Source organism: Takifugu rubripes, chromosome 9 (genome assembly GCF_901000725.2).
Source record: "Takifugu rubripes chromosome 9, fTakRub1.2, whole genome shotgun sequence".
Lineage (NCBI taxonomy): Eukaryota > Metazoa > Chordata > Actinopteri > Tetraodontiformes > Tetraodontidae > Takifugu > Takifugu rubripes.
The window spans coordinates 3,404,573-3,415,460 of record NC_042293.1 but is presented as its reverse complement, the minus strand read 5'-3'; the positions used below and the strand labels follow the sequence as shown (position 1 = coordinate 3,415,460).

The 10,888-nt window shown below is 41.3% G+C and overlaps 4 protein-coding genes across 5 annotated transcripts; 3 read left to right on the top strand and 1 right to left on the bottom strand.

Moving 5' to 3' along the window:
• Positions 1 to 27: 27 nt before the first annotated feature.
• LOC101070590 (dynein light chain roadblock-type 2) lies at positions 28 to 1,184 on the bottom strand. The gene is made up of 4 exons (XM_003967090.3): positions 970 to 1,184; positions 687 to 762; positions 438 to 605; positions 28 to 347 (listed from the first exon to the last, which is right to left on the bottom strand). Exons 1-4 carry the CDS (start codon positions 1,054 to 1,056, stop codon positions 304 to 306), a joined length of 375 nt encoding a protein of 124 aa, XP_003967139.2. The 5' UTR covers positions 1,057 to 1,184; the 3' UTR covers positions 28 to 303.
• A 1,088-nt stretch (positions 1,185 to 2,272) lies between these two features.
• Positions 2,273 to 5,557, top strand: psmd7 (proteasome 26S subunit, non-ATPase 7). Its single transcript, XM_003967091.3, has 8 exons — positions 2,273 to 2,444; positions 2,832 to 2,923; positions 3,216 to 3,308; positions 3,385 to 3,482; positions 3,578 to 3,658; positions 3,790 to 3,881; positions 3,965 to 4,163; positions 4,992 to 5,557. Exons 1-8 carry the CDS (start codon positions 2,371 to 2,373, stop codon positions 5,250 to 5,252), a joined length of 990 nt encoding a protein of 329 aa, XP_003967140.1. The 5' UTR covers positions 2,273 to 2,370; the 3' UTR covers positions 5,253 to 5,557.
• A 567-nt stretch (positions 5,558 to 6,124) lies between these two features.
• hprt1l (hypoxanthine phosphoribosyltransferase 1, like) lies at positions 6,125 to 9,594 on the top strand. Of its 2 annotated transcripts, none has more exons than XM_011606915.2 (9): positions 6,125 to 6,562; positions 6,811 to 6,917; positions 7,202 to 7,385; positions 7,544 to 7,606; positions 7,699 to 7,716; positions 7,823 to 7,905; positions 8,392 to 8,495; positions 8,919 to 8,995; positions 9,174 to 9,594. In XM_011606915.2, exons 1-9 carry the CDS (start codon positions 6,545 to 6,547, stop codon positions 9,219 to 9,221), a joined length of 702 nt encoding a protein of 233 aa, XP_011605217.1. In that variant the 5' UTR covers positions 6,125 to 6,544; the 3' UTR covers positions 9,222 to 9,594. The 2 variants fall into 2 exon arrangements, with proteins under 2 accessions (XP_011605217.1, XP_003967141.1); XM_003967092.3 differs by having other exon boundaries at positions 6,181 to 6,562; positions 8,449 to 8,495.
• Positions 9,595 to 9,777: 183 nt separating this feature from the next.
• Positions 9,778 to 10,884, top strand: nudt7 (nudix (nucleoside diphosphate linked moiety X)-type motif 7). The gene is made up of 3 exons (XM_003967093.3): positions 9,778 to 10,104; positions 10,182 to 10,340; positions 10,423 to 10,884. Exons 1-3 carry the CDS (start codon positions 9,952 to 9,954, stop codon positions 10,771 to 10,773), a joined length of 663 nt encoding a protein of 220 aa, XP_003967142.2. The 5' UTR covers positions 9,778 to 9,951; the 3' UTR covers positions 10,774 to 10,884.
• The last annotated feature ends 4 nt before the right edge of the window (positions 10,885 to 10,888 follow it).

The following is a 10,888-nucleotide window of genomic DNA, read 5'->3' as shown; positions in this document are numbered from 1 at the left end:
CATGCTCTATTTACAAAACATGTCTTGAATTTGAACAGATGTATCTAATCCATATTAGAAAAGGGTTTAAATATCACACTAATTACTCTCCTAGTTTATCAACCCTGTATATTGAGCAAAAAGAACCTTGTAGAGTACAATGATGGCTTTATTTCACCCAAATGGTAAAAATAAAATACTGTGCTGAATAGAAAAACAAGCTGTGTATGGTTTGCAAAATAAAAATGTAGCCAGGGGTCATGTAGTGGAGGAACAGACTGAATGAAGGAAACCAGTGTCTGATTGTGGCATTAGTGCCATCAGCTATTCACATGGGTTCTGGATGACTATCAGCAGAAAGTCATTCTCTGGAAGGGAAAAAACAAGAGGTACAGATGTCAAGACAGTACCACTAAACCGCTCTAAGGTGCAGATAATTGATGAATATGCAAGGATACCTGGAGCAACCAATATCTCGTGTTTTTTGGACCGGATACGGAGGAAGGTGAGGTCATTCTGAGGGTCAATGTCCCTGATGGTGCCCCGGGCCTTCTGCGTGAGCTGGGTCAGGAGTCCCGCATACTGAACAGCTGTAGAGTTATCTAACGTGGTCCTGATGGGAATACCTGAAAGGATCAACCAGTTAAAGAGTGTAGAACCAGGGAGTCAAAATAAATAAATAGAGAACTTTTACGTTGCGATCCCACCTTCAGCATTGACAACAAGTGTTCCGATTACACCTTTATGCGATTCGATCCGCTTTAGAGTTTCCTCGACTTCAGACTGCGAAGGAACAGTGAAAATAAAGATAATGAAACCTGCTTATATGATTTACTACAACAGCAATACGAAAGGACTTCTACCGTTCAGCAGTACTATTCTTAAAACCTTTCATGCACGTCACACACGGTGCATTATTAGTCCGCGATTATGTAACATTATGATTCATGTTTTTTTTTAATAAATGTAAAATCTATTTGAAAATCCTACCATTCTGTCCGTAACACCCCGTGTCGGTACCAGATCTGCTCGGGCTGCAAGATTGACTCGGGCCACTGCGCTCGCAGATGACGTCATGTGTTAAGATGGCTATGGTGGTTATAGGTGACGTCACGTTGGTAATTTGAGACAACATGAGAAATCAATGGAAGATGGAACATTAAACAGAAAAGGCTTTCCTGCGACCAAAGTAAAAAAAAAAAAGCCATAAATTTCGTTGGTCTCTTTAATGTGTGGTTGGATTAAACTAAATTACTTTGCCCTTTGATCCTCTCCATACATTTTTCATACATTTTGCCCTTTGATGCTATGACTTTAAAGTCTGCATGAATTATCTGAATTATTTGCTGCTTTTCTCCTCTTGATAAATGGATAAATATTTATTTTGTCCTTTCACCCTCATTTCTAAATGCTGTTTTGGACTTTTTGATTATTGCACCTGTCGTACATAGTACTTTTCTACTCTACTGAATATTCTAATTGTACATGTAATACAAATTTTATGCATACATTTTGTTTTCCAGTTCTGTGCCTCCCCATCTTCAACTCACCCATGGAGATGAGTGGTGCATTAACGTCCTTTAAAGTTTTTAGTTTCATACGACCTTATTTATCCTCAGTAGGAAATTGATTTACAGCTTTCACATTATTGTCAGGACTGGCTACAATGTGGATGTAGTTACTCACTGATGTCTTAATATAAAATAATGTCTTTGTTTCTGGAACTGCTATGATGATCTATTTTCTCTTTTTAATTCATTCATGGGCCAAAATTGCAATAGAATCCAAATGAGCAAACAGGAATCCAAGGTAGAATCTCAATTCCTTGATATTTTTCTTTTTCTCCACCCCACTCGCTCAGCAAAATCAAGTGTCACACAGGCCACATCATATAAATATCTTGGCATTTTGATTCAGCTTGAGGACATGCTGGATAGTGTGTGGCAAGTTACATCAATGTCTTAGAGTCAAGACATTGATTCGTTTTTTGGTTGTGTTTTCTCAGGCAGGTTTAGGATCTGGGTAATTTTTATTTAATAAAAATGTACACTTCAAAGTGAAAATCCACCTGGTACTGTATTATTGATCTGATGATATTAAAATGAAATACAAAAACGATCCAAACCTTAGATTTGCAATCACTCTCCAACAATTGTATTCTGATGCTTTTATGGGTGAGAAGCGTTTAAATAAAGTTTTTTTTTTAAACAAAAACAATAGGTGACGTCATTTGAAGGCGCGGGTCCTCGCTCCTATCGTGCAGCTACAGCCTATCTGTCCGCATCTTCGCTGTTGCCAAGGGAAACGGAAACTACGTCAGCCTTAACCGGAAGCGTCGTGTAGTCGCATTGTGTGGTTGTGGGCAGTAAGCTATTTATCTTTATTGCGAAAATGCCGGAGCTAGCTGTGGAAAATGTGGTCGTTCATCCTTTGGTTCTCCTCAGCGTGGTCGATCACTTTAATAGGTAAGTCGGGTTCATTGTTTCTTTGTCATTTTAAACATAGGAACGAAAGAGTTACAGTACCAATGCTACTGCTAGGCTAAGCTAACGTCAGCCCTGCTGAGTCAGAGTCCCGTTTAGAATGAATACCTATAGAACAAGCTAGTTAGCACCGTGAACTCACCGTAGTTTGTCAAATAGTCATCGTTCTTGAATTGTGTATTGAGTGTACAAATATTTAGTAAAGCAGTTTTGTTTAGAGACTTTAACTAGCTCGTACCTAGATCGTGTCATTCATTTTTATGGACGTTAGCTTAGCTATTGCTCATTACTCTGAAATGGCGATAAACTCTGTCAAAACATCAGGAAACCGACTAAACTTTTCTTGCGCTTTTACAATTCAAAATTCAGGATAGGAAAGGTCGGCAATCAGAAACGAGTGGTTGGTGTACTTCTGGGATCGTGGCAGAAAAAGGTTCTCGACGTCTCAAACAGCTTTGCAGGTAAATGATGTTGACAGCATTTGGTGGGGAATGACACAAATGATGAGACAAGATGCAATTATATTTGCATCTTGTCTCATCTTTGTAAAATCTGAAATACCTATTAGTATCTTTAATATAGAATATGTCTTAAAACCCTTCCTCTGCGGTCCACATGTATTAGAAATGAATGATGGTTATTTACATGAGAGTAATCAGCGAAGTTGGCTTAAGTAATGTTATTATTGCTGTTGGTTGTTGGAGAGCAATCATTGTCTTGGCTCTTATTTCCATTCCTTCTGATCCTCCTCAGTACCATTTGATGAAGATGACAGGGATGACTCTGTGTGGTTCCTGGATCATGACTACCTGGAGAACATGTATGGCATGTTCAAAAAAGTTAATGGTGAGGGTTTTATAAACACTAGTACTTCTTGCATGTTGTTGCATGATTTCATAACTGTCATCTTTGGAAATTTCAGCCAGAGAAAGGATTGTTGGATGGTATCATACAGGACCCAAGTTACACAAAAATGATATTGCCATTAATGAACTCATCAAGCGGTACTGCACCAATTCTGTAAGTCAGTCGCATTTATTTACCGACTTGTCATCACGTTTATTCTTAATAATTTTCTCTGTTTCAATATGTGACATGTTTCCTTTTTCCATCAGGTGTTGGTCATCATAGATGTGAAGCCCAAAGATCTTGGTCTGCCCACAGAAGCATACATCTCTGTTGAGGAAATACACGATGTGAGTCAGGTTACCAAGAAAATGACATAATGTAGCGCTGTGTCATGCTTCTGTTACATCTGTTGGTTTTCGGTGCTATACTCAGATTTCATTTGGACTTTTGTGTATACTTTATTGATTGTGATTTCAAGGATGGAACACCGACGTCCAAGACGTTCGAACACGTCACCAGTGAGATTGGAGCCGAGGAGGCAGAAGAAGTAGGTGTGGAGCATCTGCTCAGGTAAAACTGAACCTCTGGATCACCGTAAGTTATACAGCAGAGCTTTTTAGATACAATAATGCTGTTTGTTTGTGTATGTACAGAGATATCAAGGATACCACAGTGGGAACTCTGTCACAACGCATCACAAACCAGGTTCACGGCCTGAAGGGGCTCAATTCAAAGTTGTTGGACATACGTTCTTACCTGGATAGAGTGGTAGCAGGCAAACTTCCCATCAATCACCAGATCATCTACCAGCTGCAGGATGTCTTCAATTTACTGCCAGATGTAAACCTCCTGGTATGTCATTGAATTTGAGATGCTGTGGTTGGTTTACACAAGTAATGATCAGAAAATGGATGGTCAATTTACATTTTCTAAAATTAGGATTTGTTTGTTAGAATGGATTTCAATATGAAACAATTACCTCCAAATCTCTAGCCTCCATGTATGCCTATGGAGGGAACACTGTCTGTTTACATGCACAGCTATGTTTAAGATTGGACTTTAGCATCTCCTCAGAAAATCGTTCCTTATCCCAGTTTTCATGCAATCTAGAAGAATGAATAACCGATGGGAAGATGTCCTCTTCACCACTAGGTGGCGTTATGCATCTTTTCAGTGGGCTAATACAGCCACATTTCCTGGGGACATATTTCATCACATAAGAAACACCTGGAGTCAGGCAGCACACCGGCATTTCAAACATCAGACAGATGGATAAACATACAGCTTTGTTCCTCTCGTGCCTAATGTATGGGTGGTTTGTTGTCCAGATACGATGCACCCGTGGGCATGTTGAATATTTAATATATTTATCGTTGAGGATAATTGTTCAAAGCCTGGGGTCATACACCAGCATGGAGGTTGTGGAGCATGCGCACATGGGGAAAATTGAGGCAAAAATTCCTTATTTTAAGTGTCACGTAAACATTCTGACTGAGACAGCTCGTTCAAATATAGACCAGAATCCTCTAAAGTTCTTTAAAAAGAAGACAGTGGTGATCAAACACAAAAATAACACAACTGTGATCGAATCGCAGACTATCCCAAGTCGTTTTGTACCTTTTATACTGTGTTTCTCTGTTCTGTGAGTTATTTGATGTTGAATTCTAAATGTGTTTGTAGGACTTCACCAAAGCCTTCTACCTTAAGACCAACGACCAGATGCTGGTGGTCTATTTGGCCTCGCTCATACGCTCTGTTGTGGCCTTGCACAACCTGATCAACAACAAGATTTCCAACCGAGACGCTGAAAAGAAAGAAGGCCAGGAAAAGGAGGAAGGAAAAAAGGAGAAGAAGGATGACAAGGAGAAAAAAGATGAAAAGGACAAAGACAAGGAGAAGGAGAAAGGAGATGGTGCCAAGAAAGATGAGAAGAAGAAATGAGTCCTCTTCCTTTCAGATCTGCTCTCAAACCACCCAGTCTTCATCTGGATGGTGCTCTACTTTCAGTCCTCAGCCGCCGCTTTGTATGTGGGTCTCGGGCTAAAAGTAGGGCTCCGCGTGGGGAGCAGCGTCATTTGAGATTTGACATCCACATGACAGCTGGCACTCATTAAGACTGTTTGTACAGAGATGATGATGGTGTTTGTGTTTTTGTCCTCTAAAGTATGAGAATATGGTCTCACTGATATGACATGATGTTTCCTTTTGTAATATGACAAAATAAATTTCTGTATAATGCATCAGGATCCAAATTTATTTTTTACTGGGTTTCAGTGTACTCGAGCTTTTCTTCCGAATCTAAAATCAATCATCTCAGACCTGTGAGCTTTGCATAATTTGAAACTGTTAAATTAACACGTCCCAGCAGGGGAAATGGTTCCAACACTGGTAATGCCCAGTTAAAAGAAACTAAATCTCGGGATTGTTTTGCTCAGAGGTTTTATTTATAGAGTTGGTAAATGATAATAGACTGAGATTATTTCAACTGATTAGTCACAATGGGGTAACAAAATGATGAACTCAAAATAAAAACATCTGCCCTACGTTCTTCCATAAATTGCCAGGTAATTTGTCTTTATTTATTTATTTATTTTTAATTACTTCGCAGAGCACAATTATCCTTGGCTAAACTTGATCGCACTAATTGATCTCCGTGAATGAAAACGACGAACAAATGTAGTATTTATTAAGATTTTATACTAAATCTGCAGAAGATTATTGTACCACCAAAAATGTAAAGGTATCCCTTTATTTAGGCTTACGTCTCTGTGTTAAATGCACGATCACGATCTCGTAAGTGAACAGATGTGATTTAAGCACCTAAACGCAGCAGCGGCGTTTACAGTCAGACGTCACCTGTCCGCCGTTATATTTATAAAACTGCGTCATTCGCAGCCCCTCGCGCCTCATCGCTCCCTCTCTCTCTCACACACGTAGGACAGGAGTTTCGACGCAAAACCGTTGTAGCCCATTTGAACTCGACTCTGAGTGCGGCAAATCAGATTATCGGGAAGGTAAACTGGATTCTGACGTAAAGGGATTAAAATCCCGACGGGGCAGCGTCGCGTGTGCTGCTGGCGCGCGCTCACGGTCAGCAGCAGCAGCAGTCGGTGAAGCAGGAGAAGAAGAGCAGCGACTCGTGCCACCTCCGGTCGTCGCTTCCTCGCTGGACACGAGCATGAGTCCTCACGCGCTGCTCTGCGACTGAACAGGACGACACCTCCGCCGAGAACATGGCTTCGTATTTACAGGTGAGGCCACCAACTCCGCTCGTCTCTTCGGTAAACTTGGCCACTTTGTCGGGGTGTGGTTGGGAGCGGCAGACCCTGTTTTGACCCGAGTGTTTATCGCCCCCCACCTCCGCCGCTGCCATCCATCAGTGTGCCTCGATAAACAGGTGGTTGAGAGGCTCGCCGTTGCCAGGGCCGCGAATTGCTTGATTAAATGCGTGTTTGGTGGACGTTATCTGTCAGCACCAAACCTCATGGCACTGTTGCAGATACCCGATGATGAGAAGGGCCACGATCTGGATCTTTTCTGCATCCCGAAACATTATGAGAACGACCTGGAGAAGGTGATCATTCCCCACGGACTTATCATGGACCGGTAAACCAGCATACACACCAACAACAACACTTTAACATTCTTTACTGGGTGATATTTTTTTAATATACCAAATCCCCGCAGTCCACACCCGGGAGGGGGGGGGGGGGGGGGGGGGGGGGATTTGAATATGGTTAAATGAAGTGGGTAAATATTCAATGAATTGCTGGGCTGCATGCAAATGATGTTCAGAAGCAGGGTTCTAGTCTCAGAACTGAATTGCATTCATAGCTGCACGTTATTAAGTCACATGTCTACTTAATTCTCTTCCTCTATTATTGGTCCAGGACTGAGCGACTGGCTCGAGATATAGTCCAAGACATGGGGGGGCACCACATTGTCGCTCTCTGCGTGCTGAAAGGGGGCTACAAGTTCTTTGCGGACCTCCTGGACTACATTAAAGCACTGAACCAGAACAGTGATAAATCAGTCCCGCTGACGGTGGATTTCATTAGAGTAAAGAGCTACTGTGTAAGCTCCCCACCACCACACACACAAACACACATACAATTTAATAAACAGGAAGCATTTGTCATTGAGTGAACAAACAAGTAATGTTATTTCATCTGTTTTATCGCATCTCAGTAGGATAGGATGTAGAATTGACAGAGTTTCTGTCTTCTGTCTAGAACGACAAGAGCAGCAGCGTGAAAATCATCGGTGGAGACGAGCTGTCCAGTCTCTCGGGCAAGGTTAGACTAGCGGGGTCCATCAGACACAGTATTCACTCATCTAAATCTACACATTCCATAATTTCTTTTCTTTCCATATTTTTTATCTGCAGAATGTCTTGATTGTTGAGGTAAGGCTTTCTTTTGTAAATCCTCTATTATACATTTAAATGCATTGTTTTTTTTTGCTGCACTCTATCTTAGACTCACTTCTTTTTCCTCTGTGTTCTAAAAAAGGACATTGTGGAAACAGGAAGGACGATGCAAGCGTTGCTGTCAATGCTGAGCGAATGCAATCCTAAAATGGTCAAAGTTGTCAGGTGAGCACTGTCTGGTGCATTTCACAAGCAGTTAAATTTTACATCAATACCACGTCATTACATTTATGACTACATGTCTAACGGTGCTCTTAGCTAATCGCCATTGTCCATTAAAACTGTTGGAGATGTAATGGAATAGAGAGTGCAGCTTAAGAGTTAATCTCCCGTTCTCTTAACGGCACTGGGGACAGTGGACGTCCTTTCTCTGTAGCTTTCTGGAAAGCCGGATGAAGCAGGAAATAGGTTTACAGCAGGTACACCTTTTTTAAGTGTGAGTAAGTCATATTGGATTAATCCATCATTCTATACCTTCATTTACGGTTTTGATTAAAGTTCCTGTTGAGGACGATAACGCTGATTTTAGACTGCACCTAAACCATTCAGTTATCAGGCTCCCAATCTGTCGTAACCCAGTTTGTATTAGAAACAATTGATTTTATACAGCCATGGTGTTAAAGTCATCTTCTTTTTATCTGTTTGTACAAGAAGCTACAATAGCATGAGCTATATGCACCATACTCCACATGTCTTGTATTATTCCAGCCTTCTGGTGAAGAGGACCCCGAGGAGCTCAGGATATAGACCAGACTGTGAGCACCCTTTTACTCCTTTTTACTGCACTGCAGAAATGCTCATTGCACTGCCGCGGCTCTCGCGTCCACGCCTCACTCTTAGCCATTATTAAATGATGACGTTTTGAATGCAGGATTAACATTTGTTTCAGGAACCTCTCCTCTACAGATGTAGCTGAGCTTGGCACTTAACACGCTAAAACACTGCTGATAACTCTTGCTCGCACCGTCTCCGGTTATGTAATGCTTTTAGGTTTGAGTCAGATAATCTCTTTACGGTTGTCCCTCAAGGGCAGCTGTTACTGTAAATCATCTGACTTCTGAGTGCTGGTAACTTCATACAGACAGAAAAAGAATCCAGCGATGCTGATTCCAAGCCTTATTTTATTTCTGAGATTTAGACTCTAGACTTGCACTGATGGTGTTTGTGTTTAATTTCAGACACAGGCTTTGAGGTGCCTGACGCCTTCCTAGTGGGTTATGCTCTTGACTACAATGAGTACTTCAGGGACCTCAGTGTAAGTGATTTATTCAGAATGTATAAAAACCCATAAATCAGTTGTGTTTATTATATACACACAGCTGCAGCAAACATTAGTGCAACCCCTTTACTGCCAGTCACAAATCTACGTCTAAGCCTAATAAATTTATATCCATGAATTCACCATCTGGTTGTGGTTCCTTTTTACTCTCCAGCACATCTGCATACTGAATGATCAAGCCAAGGAGAAGTACAGAGTGTGATGATGAATGGTCGCGTGTCAACTGAGACTTGGCTTCCCATGGACCACTGCAGACTCCTCATAGCTTTGTTTTGAATTAATGACATTGTTTCTATTGATTCCAGAAAATGTGACTTCTGGGCTGTAAATAACTTTAAAAAGAGTGTGTTTGTTTTTATTTAAGTATTTTTAATTTATTCACCGGTATATATTGTAGTTACCTGTAAACTCCAGCTTAACTGGGAAGGTAAAATATTAAGTTTGTCATTTAGGAACTTATTTTGTTCTGTGAGATGTCAGTCATTTTTAATCTAGCCTTTGTTATCATTAATTGGTTCTGGATTGTCAAACATGTATAGCAAAAAGAAATACAAAAGAAACATATCACAAAATGACTTCTGGGTGTGCTGTATGTTTACTTTTTTCACCCTGTTAGAATGCATATTAATGTTACAATTTTCAGGGTTTTTTTTATTCCGTTATTCTTATATATACAATAAACACAATCTACCTTTTTATCACATCCCTTGAACGTTTGTGACGCACCTTTTAGCTCGCCACAAGCTCAGCGGCCGATGACGTTTAAATTAAGGGACTAAATGCGGAAGTTGGTCGCTTAAAGTCACGTCATGTTTACGTTTCTGTCCGTTTTTATTTCTAGCCGTGATTTTGAAGGTGCCTGTGACCAGTTTGTCGACATAATCTAAAGGATACGATGCTACGGAAATACCTGTATAATCTAGGTTGAAAATATGCGTGTAAGAGAAGCGGCGGTAGCCACTCTAAAGCACTACGACATCGGAAACCTGTTCGGTTTATCGACGCTACCCAAAGCTTCGGTGCTGGTTCCTTTGTTTGTGAAAAATGGACAGCTGCATACCTTAATGACCTTGCGTTCAAAAGAGGTAAACGCGGTTTTGAGGAAGAACACTGCCTAAACTTGCCGGATCTTTAAACCGTTCTGTGTTCTGTGCGTGTGTAGCTGAGGACCAGCGGTGGTGAAGTGTGTTTCCCTGGTGGCAAAAGAGATCCTAATGACAGAGATGATGTGCACACGGCGTTGAGAGAAGCAGAGGAGGAAATCGGTCTACCAGTCGGTGAGGTTGAGGTTGTGTGTAGCTTGTTCCCGATCATGAACAAGGTGGGGATCTTAAAGAAACAGCTGAGAGATGTGCACCTCTTCCATCCCAGTGTCACACACCCACCTGCATGTCTTCTCGCAGAGCGGTTTGCTGGTGACCCCTGTGGTGGCCTTTATAGAAGAGTCGTTTTGCCCCTGTCCAAACCCAGCTGAGGTCAGCGCCGTCTTCTCAGTCCCTCTGGACTTCTTCACCAGTGATGAGAACCACGTTTCCTGCAGCTCTATCGGGACTTTAGCCCCGATGCACTCTTTTTGCTTCTCGGATCCTGAATCGGGAAACCAGTATCACATATGGGGACTGACTGCCATGATTGCAATCCTGGTTTCCGTACTTGCTCTCAGGAAAAAGCCAAAATTTGACATTGCATTTGACACAGACGACCCCTTTTCCACCTTTAGAAAGAATCTACATATGAAATTGAGTAAACTATGACTGCATGTTGTGTCATCACACTGTACCCGTCGATGCTAAATACATTGATTTGTCTATTTTCTTGACTTTGACAAAGTGCAATATAAAGATAAAGTGAAATAATCAAATCAATGTG